At 37.6% G+C, this 18,553-nt stretch overlaps 1 protein-coding gene across 15 annotated transcripts in view; it reads left to right on the forward strand.

The window, feature by feature from the left end:
* LOC129726489 (F-BAR domain only protein 2) overlaps positions 1–18,553 on the forward strand; it is a 46,832-nt gene that overhangs the window by 13,983 nt on the left and 14,296 nt on the right. For 8 of the 15 annotated variants that reach the window (XM_055683245.1, XM_055683249.1, XM_055683246.1 and 5 more), the window contains exons 1-5: positions 963–1,629; positions 16,214–16,558; positions 16,623–16,838; positions 17,891–17,989; positions 18,055–18,151. In XM_055683245.1, coding sequence (XP_055539220.1) covers positions 1,024–1,629; positions 16,214–16,558; positions 16,623–16,838; positions 17,891–17,989; positions 18,055–18,151 — 1,363 coding nt within the window. In that variant the 5' untranslated portion in view covers positions 963–1,023. Of the gene's footprint in view, positions 1–962; positions 1,630–16,213; positions 16,559–16,622; positions 16,839–17,890; positions 17,990–18,054; positions 18,152–18,553 lie in introns of those variants that run through there. The other 7 variants (XM_055683257.1, XM_055683252.1, XM_055683261.1 and 4 more) reach the window with 1 other exon arrangement.

Raw genomic sequence — 18,553 nt, forward strand, 5'->3', positions numbered from 1 at the left:
CGAGAAGATGAAACGCTTGCGTTCTCAAACAAAATTTATTTAGATAACCAGACCATTCGGTTCACAAACATGTCGATATTGAAAACCTCGTTAACTGCGTTTCTTGCATTAATCGAAAAGGGACTCACAACTCATCTACCTCTGATTTAGCTACGCCACTACTGAAGGGTGTAATAATTTGATTTGCAATTCGAGGCAGGAATGCTCTTTCGGATTCTGCCAGGGTCGCTATTTAATGGGATTATGAAATTTTTAAATGATTATACAAACTAAATGGTTTCAAATAGAAAATTTATGAGATAGCATGAAACTCTAGAGAATGGTGGAGCATCGATTTTTTTTTTAATTCCATTATTTCGAAAGATATCGACAATCTCGAACATTGCTATTTGGTTGTTGATGCTATTTTGCCTAGAACCTATGAAAATGTGACATGTGTGTTTTTTTGGTTCCAATATACTGGTATGTACAAGTTTTACCACGGTCGCCATGTTATGTGAGAGTTTATTTTCAATGCTATAAATTGAGAAAGATCAAATCATCTTTTTTCCTAGGAATTTGAAGAAAGCTGTTTGTGTGTCCACTTTCAACAACGAAATTTCAATAAAACAAATAAAAGTTGTTCGAAAGGCATCGCAGAATAAATTTGATTTTAATTTATGACCTTCATTAGGCTTGATTGTTCAATCGTTTTTCAGATCAACTTAATAAGTAGTGCTTCAGTTGGTAAGATGCATAGAGAGTGTTCTCTTCAAGGTAACATATTTCCTACGACTTTTGTTTTTTCCCAACGCTCCAAAATAATTTTCGACATACAATTAAAAAAAAAAACAGTGGAAAATCCAGTGCAGTCACTTTACATATGTTTTTGCTCCAATACTTGTTTCTATAACACTTCCGAATAAATCTGAACGTAGATTCAACAAACTGTACGCTTTGGTGAGAAGCATTTTTTTTTTCAGAAACTAGGTGAACACTCATAAAAAGTAAACATTTAGCGTGTGATTAATCAGTACAGATAACATGAGTGGAACTGTCAAAGAAATGCACAAGCAAGAAACGATGCAAGTGGTAAAAATTCATGTTACAAACATGGAAGAGCGGTTGGATGCGTTGTTCTTGAGGGATTTATTCAGTCGTTATGGACAAGTGTTGGGCGTCGAGCAGGCTCGAACGACCGCTTACGTATATATGTCCAGCTTGCAGAAAGCGAAACGTGCCATGGGTCAGCTGAACGGTCGAGTTTTCTACGGCAAGTGCCTGAAGTTGAGATACGTTCCAGGCAAATCGGTTAACATTCCGTTGGAATCTCCAGCTCTAGTTCCGCAGTGGTCCGGTATCGGTTGCGACCTTTGTCGGTGGAGGTTTTTCGTTCGGAACGTCGGACTTGAAGTGCCGTTTGAACATGTTGTTGATCTTTTCAAACCGTATGGACGGGTCATCAGCGGCTTTCGACATCTGCAGACCTCCTACGGATACGTCGAACTGGAAACAGTGCAAAACTGTGTTGCTGTAGCAGAGAAGATCAGTGGACAGATTGTTGGAGGACATCGGATAAAGGTGACCGTTTCCAGAGAGGAATTTGCTTTTAAAGAGGCAAGCAAAAGCGTCACGAATGTTGGCGATACGGTAAATGTTTATGTTTTATTTTTGTTTACTTTTTGTCGTGTGTTCGTCACTATAAAAACATGTTTTGATTAAAGAAACTCATAAATGTCGTAGTTTTCTGGTGAGATTACCTTTGACAATTTGTTTTATTTTTGTTAAAAGCTTTCCAATAACAACCAGCCAAACCAATTTCTATTCTATTCGGACCATTTTAAGACTGATAGTTTTTAGTTTTGAGTGGTTTTTGTGTTAATATTTTCAGTAAGGTCAATCGTTAAGATAATAGACAAAACTGAAGAAGCATAAAAGAACTCAGAAATGCAAATGAATCTACCAATCGGTGGCACTGCCGGGAAATACCGTCTGGAACGGTTTTACCTCTTTAATCTGGGTAACAATGGACCCCAATTGGCGAAGACTATTCGGGACAAGTTCAGTCGCTGGGGAACAGTCATCGAAGATAAATTCTACTGGGGACGACCGTACGCTTTCCTCACGCTATGCACTTCGTTCAATGTAGAAACCGTGATAAAAGGTACGAAAAGCACGGTCGTCAATGGTAGGTTGCTGACAGTTGAGAGGTCACACGGCTACTGGCCAGTGGATATCACCGAGAAGTATATCATTGCGAGGTATTATGTAGCCTACTCCGACCAAGGCTCCACAAGTTTATTCGCGGCAATAGTTAACTTTTTTCGACAGTGGGGCATCGTAGTAAATTGTTCATTTGACGGAAGGAAACCCTACGGCTTTTTAACGCTGGTTGGACTTCATGAGCCTTTCCAAATATTCATGGAAGCCGCAGCTACACAGATTGGAGGGAAGCAATTACGTGTGGAGTTAGCGCAGATGCAGGTTAGCTATCCAGTCACGACTGCAAACTCTATTTTATTTCTTAATTTTGAATGTTCCTCCGTACCTACACCGAACTTGAGACACATTTTCTTTTCGCAGCTTGTGTTCTGAAACAGTATGAATTCATCAGTTTTCTCTTTAACAAAGGTGCTGTGATCCGTGTTATGCGTTTTTTTTGTGAAGTTTGCTCTGCGCAAACATTATGTAATTTACGCTGCCACAGAATCAACACAATTCCGTTTGTTTGGTTAAGGGGCGCGAGTGTGGTCATTTGACAGACAACGGCTCACTGGCTGGACGAGATCGGTTTACACAGCTTGGCTGAAAATAAATGGTGCGAACGAATGAAATGAGGGGGAGAACAATACAACACAATTAAGTATTCACCTGCCACCTGCTGTCTGACTGAGTGAGGGGGGAATGTCAGTGCAATGATTGTTTTGTTACAATACTAAGTTCATCCGTGCAACAAGTTGTAGTTCTTTGCCGGTTTTTTTTTCAGACAACCCTTAGTCAGGGACAAAGCCAAGGGCAAATTGGTTCGGTCGAATATTGAATGTTTCGGTATTCCGGTTTTCAAAAATCGGATCCGCTTGTTGTTAGGCATATATCACTCATATCCAAGCACTGAACGACTTGAAAACACAACTGGTTTTGAATCGGGGGTGATAAATTAGTTCCCGTTGAAACGAAACAAATTTTGATGATTATCGGACAAGGTTTGGTGGTCTTGGTTGTTGTTTTGCTTGAGGGAAAAGCTAAACTTTTTGATTCAAAATATAAAAGCTTGGGAACTGACGTGAAAAATGTTGAGGCGATTCCAAAATATGTACAAAACGCATTAACTCCTAGGTTCACGTGCAAACGCCGCTAGTCACAGGGAAAGGAAAAGAAAAATACTACAAAATAAGCAGTTTTTCTGCTCGTCATTGTCGAAGAAAATCAAACATCAAGAAAAATAGAAACAAACCTGCCAATAATAGACCAAGAGTGGCAACTTTTTACAAATAAATTCAAGACTATACTTGAACTCTTCGTAGTTTTTTCTAATATAATTGATGAGCTGAACAGTTATAAGTTTACTGATTTTATTATATAACGAAATTGGATTACTTACCTCACCTACACACATGGGCAAAATTTTGAAAAATTCGAAACATTATAGAGTATGAAACAGGATAATAAGACATCGAACGACAAATTCGAACGACATACAAAAAAGATTAATGGAAACAAATAAGCAAGAAATAAACTGAAGGCCAAAAATTAAATTTAACTAAAATATTTGCCAAAAATTGTATGTTTAATTATGCGAGGGACCAAGAGATGAATTGTAGAACTAAATGAAAAAGGTGAAGAGGAGGTTGAATTCTTAAATCACGGTGTTCCCACAGACCGTTATTATCAAACAAAAAATATCATTAAAACGGTGAACGCCAGTTTGTTCGTTATGATGTTCCTCATCTCTGGGGATTTTTTTTAAATTTTTTTGATCGAAACTCGTATCACTGGGCCGTTTCTTGGGCAACCGACAGCTTAACCTGGGATATTTTAGAATTGACTTTGACTAAATTCGCCCCAAACTACACGGAAATCATTCTAATTTTTATAAGGCTTTTAAAACGATTTTCATTGGGGTGGTTCATTCATTTTTTACTAGGTTGGTGAAAAACAAATCAAATGAAATTTATTGTTATTGAATAGAAAAAAATCAATCTTATTAGGCAACTTATCACTTGAACATTTCGTTACCCGCGCCTTGACTAGCAATATTTATATTCTATATCTTTGGTTCCAATAAAATTGTGACCAAACAAATCTTTATTGAGAACTTTTCAGACATTTCATTTGATTTTCAGCTCTATGTGAACCATGTGAACCAACCAATTTCATAAACGAATATATCAACCAACCAATTCAATAAATGCATATAATCTGTGTCAAACATTTTCAGCATGAAGTAGAAAATGAATGAGCAAATCTCAGTTCGGTTGCTTTTTTTTTTCAATTTTAGTCCAAACATTTTTTTTGGAACCACCTTAAAGGAAATAATGTATTAGAATATCATGTTCCATATGCCAAACAAGAAAAAAACTTTCACAAACAAAATGTTTGTTCCTGTTAATAGCAATAAATATGGGATCATTCGTAATGCAATTGTTTTTTTTTTGCTTCTTTAAATATCATAGAATTTCATGTTAGCCATAACCACCACCTTTACGAGAACTAACTGGTCCATATTTGTGGTACATCAAGTATAAGATGTTAAATAGGCGAATAAATCTGAGAGTTTTTTCTACTCAATCACTATAAATTTCATTTCAATTGTTTTTGGTAACACCCTAATGAAAAAAGAATGAACCACCCTAACGAAAATCAAGTTCATGGTTCCTAATAAACATGAGGATAATGCACATGTTGTTTAGAGCAAGCTGTGAGTTATTTTAAAATCCAATTCTAAAATTTTCCATACATAGTAGGTTCTCTGTTGCCCAAAAAACGTCCCAGAAAGTCCCAGAAGGTCGGATTTCAGCCAAACATTTTTTTCGAGATAACACGAAATCTCGACGTTTTATGCATTTTTAGGTTGTTTTGCATCAAAAAAAATTTCGATTTTCCCAATTTCATGCACTCCCCACGTTATAGATTTTCGAGGTTGAAAAAATCAAAACTTTGAGCGCTTTGTGGTCATGTCAAATTGAGCTGAAATTTCGCACAGGTAATTTGTTTTGGGCCAAAAAACAAATGAACATGGTCGGTTTTTGAAATTTAACATGACCGTTTCCGTTTTCACCCTAGTGAACATTTCTCCTTTTCTTTTAAAGGAATTGGAATGGATGAAAAAAAGAAAAAAAAACTTTTTTATAATAAATTAAATTTAATAACTTTAAAGTGTTACTCTCTTCATTTCAAACTGATAAAAGAGTTTTCATTTGAAGTATCAGAACTTCTAAACTAAAGTAAATGTTACAGAACATTGCCAATCATAGTTGGTGTACTTAATTGTTTTTGACGGTATCCATAAATTACGTTACACTCATAGGGGGGAGGGGGTGTTTCATTGAGCGTTACCATTTGTTACAAAGGGGTGGGGAAGAGGTGAGTTCAGCGTTACGTTACAAAAAATCTCTGGAGAGACTCTCCAAAAACGAGTATTTTCATCAAGCAAATCCTTCTACAGCGTTACGCAATTTTTATGGGGGGTAGGTGTTGGCGTTACGTTTCTGGTGGGGGTCCAAAAACTGGGTTTTTGCGTTACGTAATTAATGGATGTCGCCTTTGCGAAAAAAGTGTAGTTAGAAGCAATTTTACAGCAGCAACACAATTTTTTGAACAAATGCCTCAACTTTGCTTATACTCCTAAATCAAATGTTGAACAGGCTATAATTTGAAGTAGTATAAGTAGTTGTAATTTTTCGACCGCACGTCGTCCAACCTTTTTACATTTTTTAAAAGCTTCAACGTCATGTGAATAATTATTTTTGATAAACAGACGATTAAAGATTTACGGGAAAACATAGATATAAACCTTGGATCATTGCATTTTTTGATTTTTTTTTTCCATTTAATAGTTTTTCAGGGATTGCAAGCTTTATTGGGGATCATTTGACCTTCAAAAATAGCTCTTTGACCTTGAGACGCGCCTATCCACGTTTTTGATTTTATTTCAAGACCAGTACTTTCTAACCGTTGCAGGTGTCAAATTCTTATTTCGATCTTAACAAGCATCTTTCTATTTCTCTAGTTTTTAAAAGCATTTCTCAGTTAGTAAAATGATTCGAGGCTACTTAATGCCTTTTGTTGTCTACATATAAAGACGGGTTTATCAGTCTCATAAAAAAACAGGGCTGATATTCATGCGGTCATCGCCAACGTTTCGATCCGTTTGGTTGAGAACTTCATCAGGGCCTATTTGAAGTTTATGTTGGATGAAGGGATTTTGTTAGTGTTGCTGGGGTGTCAATTGTGATTGTGTGTTCAGTCCTACTCTTTGTTGACGACACATTTCTCCTCTCTCTTCGATCTCTGATCGAGAACAGAAGATTTGCGTACGCACAGCTTAAGTTGTCGGTGCCAGTCCTATGATGTACCGTGTTGCTCTCCTTGTATTGCACAGCTCAACCTCTCCCTGCACACGTTCGGTAAACAGTTCGACTGCAACTGACGACAGCACACATGCAACTCCAAACGGGCTGTTTTTTTTTCATCTCCTTATGTCTGTTAGTTTTTCCAAGCTGTCGCAAATGATTCACGACAGTAAGGCCGATGAGGGGAGCTGCGTAGCTGCAAGTTTACAGAGTCCGCTTTGTCAAGCGGATGGTCGTGGGTTCGAATCTTAGTAGAACCAGGTCATCCGATGACAAAACAAGGACTTAAGCATGGGTTTATTCTCAGGCTCCCCACCAGTTACCCCCCACCAGTTCGCTGGTATTCTAAACAAAATGAATTGTTACCGTAATAACAGAGCGCACTCCCACTTGCCAAGATGTATGAATAATTTCTTCAAGTAACACAGTGTTAATGTTCATTAAGTACGACAAACGAAATCAGATCCGAGTAATCAATTCAATCCTTTCCGAGAAAAAAGAAAGCATCGATGACCGAAATCAATGCGACACGTTACTTTTTTGTAGCAACAGCAATATCAGGCGAATCATTTTACAACTGCCTGGTTTTGCACTAGAGCTCTATTGCTCGACATCACTAATGATTCGCACGGTCGATTAGCTACAACCTAGGGGATCCTCCCTCCATCGGCAGAATTACCTATATCTCGGCTTGGCTGTATAATGCCAGACTCTAGCTCTAGCTAGAGCTTGATTATCATGCCAGTCATTTGCGCCTTTTTACCAATGTTGTACGATGTGTGCCCGCCCGTTGTTTGCCGGATCGATCGTGTAGCTGCAATGTGTTTACATTCCGCCGACATGTGCTGTTCTAAAACACGCAATAAAAAATATCCAATCACGGGGGCAGGATATAACGGGGTATAAAATTTTGTTACCTTCATCTTTCGAATTTAAAGTTCCGTTCGTGTTGATGGAGACGTTGTTTTGCTTAAAACCTGAAACCATACTGGAATTCGGCCAATGCTGCCGACTTGTACGGTGCCACCAATACTGAGCAGCCAGTGCAGTGTGATGCTCGCGACACAGAAACCGCCCTTAATATGCCACACTGTGTATTACACGATACGAGATTCCAGAGAGCGCGCTGGAATTGGATTGTAATTCGATTTAAATCAATTGCGCAAATGATATTCGCCTGGTGTGTTCGACTGGGTCGACGATTCGCTCCCTACGGGGACAGTGCAGGCGAGCAGTGAAATCTTCGTCGAACATTACGGTTCGAGATGCACGGGGAGAGAGCTAAACCCTCATGAATAATTGTGCAGTCATTCCAATCGTTTTACGGCAAATATTCTGACGATCATTCGTCGCTGTCTGTTGATAAACAGAATTGCGAAGCGCCGTCAGAACGTCGTCGGGATGGTTAAGTAAAGCTTGGAATGTAATAAGCAATATAAATCCCAGCTAGCGGGCTAGGGTTGTTGGATTTCACTTGCACGTATCAGGACGCTTTTTTTCTGAAATTGGGAAGAAATTCGACTACACAAATGGGAAAAATGCGCGAATTGCAATGGAAAAATTTAAAAACATTGGTAGTGTTCAAAAAGTCAATAATTTAAGAGTTGTTAAATATGTTGAATATGGCGAACATCCCAAAAATGTAAGATTTTTTTTTTTAATTTTTTATTCGGGTGGTTCGTCAACGCGCATCCAGAAATGTCACAAAAATGATAAAAAATGCATTTTTGTGAAACTTTTCAAACTTATTTAGGTATCAATGTTGCAAGCATGCAAGAAACTCATATTCTGTCAAAAGTAAGGAGTCTTTTTGAAACCTCGTTCCTGCAGCCAATATCGCACCATAATTACAATTCCCCGAAGAGAACTAATATACGTCACTCAGACTAGTTTTATTATAAGAGGGACTTATTTTGTTAGAAGGAAAGTTAACAGGGGTACTGTAGAATTCAGCTTGAAGGAAGGGTATGTGGTGGAGAGCCCATGTTAAAATCCTTCGATAACCAAACATCCTGATTCTACTAAGATTCGAACCCACGACCACCCGCTTCTCAAAGCGGTCTCTGTAACCTTGCGTATAACCTGCACATAACACACAGAAAACAACAAATATTGCAAATTTGCCACAAAAAAAAAAGAAAACTGACCCAAATTACAATGTTTAGGAAATAACAAAAATATGGAATATTTTAGAATTGATTTTTTGAAATGTCTTACATATATTTTGTATGGTAATTTTCTGTTTGTTATTGCGGAAACATATATGTTATCAGTACCGGCTAAAAAGTCTTCATCACTCGACTTTTCTGAGAAGCGACTATCGTTCATTCGATATTTTTTTCAACCGACTCGGCATTTCAACGAAATAGAAAATTTTCCTAGTTCCAAATAGTGTTAGAAATAACTTTACGAGTGTAAACAACACAGTTGCAATAAACTATAGATAAAAGGGTGTCCCACATCAAACTGAATCACGGAAAACCGCTGTAGAAAATTATCTAGTTGACCGATCCTTTTCAAAGCTTCAGATGATGAAATATAACCCATTAGTAAGGTTTTGGCATATTAATTTCATTCACCTTCAATGCCATAGCCGTACACTACTCGCACCTTACGCTCAACTACACTCATTAGATTTTGTACAACATCTGGCTGCTGCTTTTCTGTACGGAAATCCACTTTTTCTTCATGTCCTCTTCAGATTTGACCTCCTTGGGATGCTTTCGTAGTACCGTTTTGATTCAAGCTTCGAACAGTCTCAAACTTTGAACACTTCAGAATAAAAATCACATTATTATAGCTAGAATAATCAAAAGTATGATTACTATATACCATTTCGTTCCTCGGAAAGTCCTTTACCCAGTGACGTATGGCTCTTTACTGTAGGACCATTTCCAGGGAACCAGCAGGCGTTGAAAAGGGTGACAGTCAGTTTTAAGACGTTGAAGACATTGAAGTGTTCGGAATTTGAATCATAGCCAAGTTCTAAATTCTCGTTATTTTCATAAACAAAACATGTTTGAATTTATATAAGTGCTATATTAGTTGCAACAAAAATTAAAAAACCAACATGTTAAACCTTTAAGATCGATGAGCAAATTCATTTTTCGTTGATTTTTTAGTGCAAGAAGTTACATCATAGCTTAAGTGTTCGAAATTTGATGCAGTACGGTACCTGCTTCTCGATAGACCTTAGTTCCGGTGCTTTGGGGGGATGGGGGATGTCCTTGGGTACAAAATTGACCCCGTCGGTTTCGTACCACTCCAGTAGATAATTTGAATATTGGCACGAAACTAGATCCGGTCAGAAGATCGTAGGTCCCTCGTGTTGCTTCAATAGAGGAAGCCGACGGTTCTGTAGACTCTCTTTGAGGTAGATTTCTTCGTTTATTATTCCGGTTGTCACAAACTTCTTTTGTTACATGGGCAAATCGCTTGTGAAATCATCGCTTGTAGCTTGTAGCCCTGGAAAATTGCGGAAGTCCACGTTGTCGTAAGTGTCATCATCTATGATGAAACAACGAGGCTTCGTCAGCATAGGGGCCACCCACATACCACGTGGACAGATTTTTAACGATTTTGATTCCCAATGATTTCACGAATCCAATGTGAGGAATCCTAGAGAATCTATGCGAATCGTATGTGTTCGTCCGGGTATCTTAGTAACGTTTAATCGCACGAATCGCCATTAACTGTTCGATTTCTAATTGTTTTGCGGTGTTCGGATGCTTACGACATTTTTTCCAATTTTAGAAAAACTGACAACGATAGAAATACAGTGTAAATGATACACTCCCAACTACTTCTATACAAATTTCCAAAACAAAATATGCAATGGGTAGTTTTCTACAGTGTGTTTCCCGTGCTGTTATTTGACAACCTTCAATCATATCCATGAAAATCGCGCTTCAATATAGCGGATCGCAAACGATCCGACCCACCCAAGAAGTCTTAAAATCAAATATCACTACTGCCATCTATGTGTTTTTATTTTATGTCCAAACGCTCAAGCAACAAAGTTAGAGAATTTCAGACAAATATCATACAGGTCGAACTCTACTATCAGAAGACTCGATTATCCGGGATTCTATTATCCAAAATTTTGAACTCGATTACCCGGAATATTTTTTTTCTGTTTGTTTCTAATGTTTATTTTGAAATTTTATCTTTCATATTCCTTCCGCGATATTTGTTACCATCTATGTCCCTTTCGGCATGTTTGGGGCATGTCCGAGTAAAGTGAAATCTATCAATGCGTAGTCAATTTTTTTGTGCTTCTCAAGACTTCATCTCTTTTTCCCATGGAAATAACTTCGAGCTACGCTACTGCATCATACAAGTAAAATGACAAAAGAAAACAATTCGATTGTTGATTGAACTTTGAATTTTTTTTGTGAATACATTATCCGGAAAATTCTCCGGAGTGAATTTTTTTGATACTCCGGATGACCAAGTCTGACCTGTAATTGGTTCTGGAAATATCGATTCCCCAAAAATTAGGTCGAAAACGACCCCAACGTAGGTTTATGGTTAGAATAGAGGTTTATCGGAAACGACCGACTTTTTATTTTAAAAAACATCACCTATTCAATAACAATGAATTAAATTTCAATGGTTGTTGGGACCACTCTAGTAATAAATGAATTCATCACCATAATGAAAAATCAAGTCAAATCAAGTGACTTTATGAGTCATTTTAGAAACCAATTATAAAATATCCTGTATTAAGATGAAAATGGATAGTGATTTTTTCCATACAATTTTGAGGTTAGGATTCAATGACGACTTTAAACGTAAAAATCTCAATTTCCATCTAATAAACAGCGCTCGAATGGCTACTTTATGCGTGCGTCAGCGGTGTAAATAATCGATCAAAGTTCACACACGCAATTTTCATGGTTTTCGAGAAAATTATCCTGCGAAATTCGGACAAAATTCGAACATGAAGTTGCTCATTTCAAGATGGCTTGACAAAGTATTTTTTTTTAAATTCTTTTAGCACCAATATTTAGTGGTTAATTTGTGGTTTCGAAATCCAATTTGTGGTAATTTGTGGTTGAGTAATTTCTGAGAAATTTTCAGAAAACTGAGTCAAGCCATCTCTGAAAATGATTTCGCTACAAATGAATCGGACAACGATGATATATACATCAATCGAAAGCTCTTAATTTGTGGTTCACGAAAATGTAGTTTTCGTAGGCATACTTCATAATGAAATAATTAAAAAACTATTATTTAAATTTTTCAACATTGTTTACCTCTCGTTGTCAACACCGACCGTACGCGGCGCTGGTAGACTATCAAGATTATTTTTTCTCAGAAAGTTTTCGTGTAGCGATGAGTATGGTGAAACTAGAGATACTCAGAGGGAGAGATATGCGGTGAGCCAAACGAACCGTCAAAATTGGAGCCAAACGAACAAGAAAGGTAACACCACATTGAGAGGTATTGCAATCAGGTACAAAAAAGAACGTGTTTATTTCTATACGACTTTTTGTTCTATTGCCAATGAATGAATTAAGAATGCTGTGAGTGATTTTTAACCGGAGTTCAACAAACCTTGTGTATAGGTAACAAAATAAGTGAAGGTGTATAAAGTTAAACATAAAGATAAAATATATCACCTTAACAGTTTTTGTGAAACACTTCACTATTCTTAAGGACTTTCACCGTCACCACCGATTATACAAGTCGAATGTTAGTCAACATTGCGCTTTGAGAAGAGATCTGGCACCTCTGACATATGAAACCCAGTTGCCGAATTGGCGATTTTTTTCACCGCGAATCTCTTCCTCTGAGTATTTCTAGGTGAAACAGTATGTAAACAGCAGGGATACTATATGTGCAGATTTGCTGCGAAATGCAAATGTTGATCAATTAGCAGATATTTGTAGTTGACAAGCCTCCGTTTTACGTAAATTTCCTCTAAATAAGTGAAGTTTTACGTAGACATGCAAGCGTAATTTTCTCGATCTTCGGTCGAATCATTTCCGGAAATGTAGTTTTGTCGTTTACCGTTTGTTTGAAAAAAAAAACCTAAATTAATACACCTAGGGGTGTGATCTGGTCTTTCTCATACAAAATCTATTATATGTTAAAATCTATTAGCACATATGCTTTAACTCTTGGAATAAATCACAGCCTGATAATAATAAAGAACAATTTTTTGTTTCGATAAATATAATAATATTTTGGTAACCAACTACGCAACTGAATTCGACTGTTGGGTATTTTAGAAACTGGAATGATGCCTTAAGGTTGGGAATGGGCCTTAGAACTGTAGGGAACGGTTGAAACGCATGGTAAATGCCCAAAGGTGTGAGTCCTGACTAGAATTAAAAATCGATATTTTCTCGTCTCAGGAATATGCTACTACAACTACCCCCTGAATAATAAAACAAAAAAGCTTTCAACGGCAGCGATAACTGTATGTCGTATACAGTAAGGTCGCTTTTTACGCGGTTTTTTTTACGCGGGTTGCTTTCCTTCATTACTCAAAAACGGTACAAGATATCGACCTCATTTCAATCACGCTTTCCGTTTTAGGCCACGAGTGATCATATATCAGTTTTAAAAAAAATCGCAATTTTTGGTGTAAATACTCAAAATTTCAAATATTGAATTTTGGTCTCTAGATTGGCCACTATCATATTCAAACGAGGTTTTAACGTTTTAGGACGGTATTCTTTGTTATATTTGCAACTCAAAAAAGTCGTTTTTTACGCGGGCCCATACAAATTTGGAACGCATCCCCCGCGTAAAAAAACGACCTTAGTGTATATGAACGACTGTCGATATGTTCTAGATAATCCACTAACGCACTAACTCTAAATAAGCACTAACCGCACTAACATCGACAGGTGCTCATCCAACGCCGCCTACGGTCGGTGTTGACAACAAGAGGTAAACAATGTTCAAAAATTTAAATAATAGTTTTTTTATTATTTTAATATGAAGTATGCCTACAAAAACTACATTTTCGTGAACCACAAATTAAGAGCTTTCGATTGATGTATATATCATCGTTGTCCGATTCATTTGTAGCGAAATCATTTTCAGAGATGACTTGACTCAGTTTTCTGAAAATTTCTCAGAAATTACTCAACCACAAATTACCACAAATTGGATTTCGAAACCACAAATTAACCACTAAATATTGGTGCTAAAAGAATTAAAAAAAAAAACTTTGTCAAGCCATCTTGAAATGAGCCATGAAGTTTTACAAAATTCGAACATGAGATTTTACCTCAAGTTACCACATAAAAAGTCCCAGAAGGTCGGTTTTCGGCCAAATAAAAAAAAATTATCATAAAACTCAGATCTCAACGTTTTGTGCATTTTCAAGTCATTTAAAATCCAAATAAAAATTATCGATTATTTTTTTTGTGGGTAAAAAAATCACAGCTTTGAGCATTTTGAGGCACCTCTAAATCATGTCCGATTGAGCTGAAATTTCGCACACGACATTTTCAAACCAAAAACGAACGATATGTACACTAGACTGGGACACGGTTATATGAAAAAAAAGCGATGGTGTTATTTTTTCACTCCCATACACTTTTGTTGCAAATTCAACCATGTGATAAGAAATGATATCGCGTAAAATTTATCTATTATCCGAAGATACTATGAGCAAAAATCACACTGTTGGGCCTAATTACATGCGAAACTATTTCTCATCTTTAAGCAAGTTTGCAATAGTAGCATGCTATAGCAGTGTTGTTTCAATCAGTATGGAGTGATTAACTTTTTCTACAGCATCGTAGCGCCTTACGGTCTTCAGAAGAGTTTTTCCTAGGAAAGTTACCTACAAATATCATGTATGTATCAATGCCAACTGGACATTTCTAGCGAAGAAGTTTTTAAATAGGGATATTCCCATATAAAATCGTATGGAAACTTTAAAAATCGGGGGCAAAAATATAGTTCCACTGATCGATCTGAAAGACTACACAGTTGTTATAGGACCCATAAGGAACACGAAAAGTGCATGGGAGCTAACATTTATTTTTTGTCCCACCCTAATGTACACGGTCGGTTTTTAAAATCTGACATGTGCATTTTCGCGGCCACTTTATTTGTAACATTTGTACAACAAATTTATCAATATTACAAAAACGGTACCGCGGACATGATTGTAGTTACTTTCTTTATTGTGATTTTCAGAATTAGTAGTTGAACAGGTAGATTAAAAAGCCATGAGTCGCCCCTGAATGTTACACTGATAGAAAAACTTAAATGTGAGAACAATGCAATGATATAAAATCCGAAAATTGTTGTTGAGTAACAAAATTGAAGATCTTCACAAAATCGCTATGAAATGCAACAAAAAAATTCTAAAATTGCGAAATTGCCAGAAAATGACATCTTTGACAAAAAATGCCAAGAATGACGAACATATCGATAATTTTAACAAAGTGAACAATGTCGTCAAAAATGTACAATATGTTGAAAATTCAGTGTAGAGTAGAATCTCAATTTTTTAGTATTTTTTATGAGAACACTTTCCTAAAGGTCTCTTAACAACTTGCTCTATTTTTTGTCGTCCATTAGATATGTCATTTAATGAGAAAAGGCTTGAAAACATCAGACATTTCAAACTTTACTCTAGTTAAAGTTTTGAAAAATGGAGTATGCGAAGTTGCAAAGTTTAGTAAGTCTTACACACCAACAAAGTCTGGTTCACTTCATGGAGGGTGCTGCCAATGTCTGGTTGAGTTGGTGCAAAATCCGCTCAATGTCAAAGTTTCCATTATAACGAAAATATCAAAAGAACCAAAGATGTCTGTCAGAGCTAAAATTGTTTCACAGATGTGTTCAAAAAATCAACAATATATAAAATGTAGAAGATGTGACAAAAATGTTAACAATGTCAAAACTGTCGAAAAGGCGATTTTTTTTTTAATTAGCAGTAATGCCTAAATTAAACTTTGAGTTCTATAGTATTGGTCCACCCTTTAACAAATGAAACAAATAAACGATAGCGATGTGGCGACGAGAAAAGGCAGAAAAAAAACCTATGACGCGAGGTGTTGCCGGCTGGCGACCGTCCTCGTTTCGTCTGTCGATTATTTCCTGTAACCTTTTTTTCCTCGCTATCTGTCTGGTTGTGTGCGAATTCACGCTCGCGGGCGGCACTACGCCTTTCCGCCGGTGGAGGCATCCGCCAAATAGAGGCGGGTGATTTTTCAAGTGGCGCCCATCATCGTAGACATGGATCCACTTGCACCGCGCGGATCCAGACGATGCGCTAGTTTCGAACGATGAGTCAAGTCAAGTCGATGAACGTAACTTTATAAATATAGCCGCAGTCGCCGTAGAACCAAGTTCGGATATGTGCTACTTGTTTTTTTTGCCCGTTGGTGTGACTTCTTTCATTGACGTCTGCTTCTCTAGCTTCAAACATGCACCGAATGTGTTTGGGCAAATAAACCAGCTTGTAAGAGCTGCTACATTTTGTGAATGAAGTACACCACGAAGCAAAGTGAAGGCGTCGTGCATTGCGAAGCTGTTGTTGTTTTGCATTCGCCTCTTCCTGGGGTTTGTTTACAGGATATTGAAATTCGAGTTTAATGTATTCTTGTTAGATGTTCAGCAGATTACCTAAGTTTATATTATACTAATCGATCATTTCGTTTCTTGCGTTCTGTTCTACTTTACAGGGTGAGAAAAACAACGGCTATGAGGTATTGTACCAAAATATGAAATATGGCCTCTCGGCTACCAAGGAGCTGGCCGAGTATTTTCGGGAGCGTTCAAACCTGGAAGAGTACAACTCGAAACTTCTCGCCAAGCTAGCGAATAAAGCCGGCTCCAGTGGGGGAGGCACATTCTCCCCGCTTTGGATCATCCTAAAGTCCACGACTGAACGCCTCTCGGAGCTTCATTCGGCGAAGGTACAAAAGCTAATCGATCTGGTGAAAAACATCAACAAGTACGCCGAGGAGCTGCACAAAAAGCACAAAACGGTTAAGGAAGAAGAGTCTAGTACTCAGGATGCGGTTCAGGTTTGTTGCCGTACTTTCACTTTTATTAGCGATACTTAAAAACTATTTCACTCTAAAACCTTAGGCCATGAAGGAGTCCACGACGGCCGTGGCAAAGGCGAAGGACGTCTACTCTACCCGGCTGCAGGAGGTGGAAAAAGCCCGCAAGGACAATTCGGCAAAGGAGATCGAAAAGTCCGAGGCAAAACTGCGTAAGCAGCAAGATGATTACAAAGTCCTGGTGGAAAAACATAACGCCGTCAAGCAGGAGTTCGAGAAGAAAATGACAATAACATGCAAGGTATGTAGCCGGAATGTACGACGGCGGCCTTTATTTATGAAGTGTGGGTGTTTTCACTCCTTTCTGCTGGTAACCATTAGACAGCTTGTTGCGTGCCACAGTCTCGTGAGAATAATTAATGAGGTGACGATTGAATTGAAACTTACTGTAGCATATTTGTGGCACTTTCCGAGGCTAGGCCTTTACGCAACTTTGACGATCGTTCGGTGTGCCTCCTGCGCTCTCCGGTAGTCGGTTATCGATTTATGAACGCGTGCACGTGTCGAGAAAAACCGATTTACACTCCTCTGCAGTCGGCGTTTCCCACCGACACTCACAGAATCGGTCGAGTAGATTCTGAGCAGGAGCGTGTTTATAACGATTAATAAAATAATGAAAATGTGACTGATTTTCGCAGTAGAGTAGCAAATTTCAGTGCAGGAAACCGATTTAAAATAATTTCTCTGCGAAACTGTAAACTATGCATTAGTTAGGATGTTTATCTTTGAAGCTTCTGTGTTGAGCTCACGAATGGCAAGCACAGTAATGAATGCTCCATAACGTTGGCTCGTGAAAACAGACTGCAACCCACAAAACGTTCTATGCGTTTTGTACTCTTGTCATTTCGCGTCTCTAACTGCTACTATTTTATAGACACACATACCTACATTTAAAGTTTATCACTCGTAAAATTTGTAATTGCCTGATCGGTAATCTGTTTATCTGAAACAACATTAGTCCTATTCAGACTTTTGGATTTTGAAATGCAAATTAAAGCAATTTCCTGGAGCGGATTTTTTCTCCATATATTTGTGCGCTTTAGCATTCTAGATCGAGATTTTTGTTGATTTCGCGCACGTCATATGAGACAATAGATTTTAAAATTAAAATTAGGCGATTCAGTTTAGTAATCGAAAAAGTTCCTCGAACTACTTCTCGCTCTGAGTTTCGCTTCTTCACATATGTTTATCTTCATGAAGATACGCTGAATCGTCGACCGAAAATCAATCGAGCGCAGTCCTACACATTATCAAATACCGATTTATCTAAATCTTTATTCCGGCTCGTTACAGCGCTTTCAGGAGATCGAGGAAGCCCACCTGAAGCAGATGAAAGAATTCCTCTCCTCCTACATGGAAATAGTTCAAAATAATTTTGACTTGGTCGGACAGGTAATGTAACGAAATTTTATTACTGCTTTCAGCTATTGTATCACACGCCTTTTTTTATCGTACAGGTCCACTCGGATTTGAAGCGTCAATTCCTTGAGCTAACGGTGGATAAGTTGCTGGAGCAGTTTGTTTTGAACAAGTACACCGGCCTGGAAAAACCAGGTAAGTAACATTGCCCATCGCTCTCTAGCTTTCAATGCTGGATATCATAGCGCTCGGGATAGGTGTGAAAGAAAGTGATTTTTTTGTGCTGTTCATTAATTTGTTTGCGTTGTTTGGTTTTGACTTTTTTGTTGTTTTTGATTTTATTAAAATTGAATTATGTCACGATGCTTAATGATTTGCAATATTAGATCTTTAGAACATACTGTATATTGATTCACCATTAAAATCCAAACGAGCTGTAATGTTTGTTTTATTTTTAGTTAAGCTTCCGTTTGTTAAGTTCATTCTCGTAATATGCAAGCGTCAAAACTAGATAAGCGAGAAAATCGCATGCTACCTAGCGCGTGATTTGTTTGTTTTTGTTTGTTCTTTGATTTTTCTCTCTTCCTATATTCATGC

Source organism: Wyeomyia smithii, chromosome 3 (assembly GCF_029784165.1).
Source record: "Wyeomyia smithii strain HCP4-BCI-WySm-NY-G18 chromosome 3, ASM2978416v1, whole genome shotgun sequence".
In the NCBI taxonomy this organism is placed as follows: Eukaryota; Metazoa; Arthropoda; class Insecta; order Diptera; family Culicidae; genus Wyeomyia; species Wyeomyia smithii.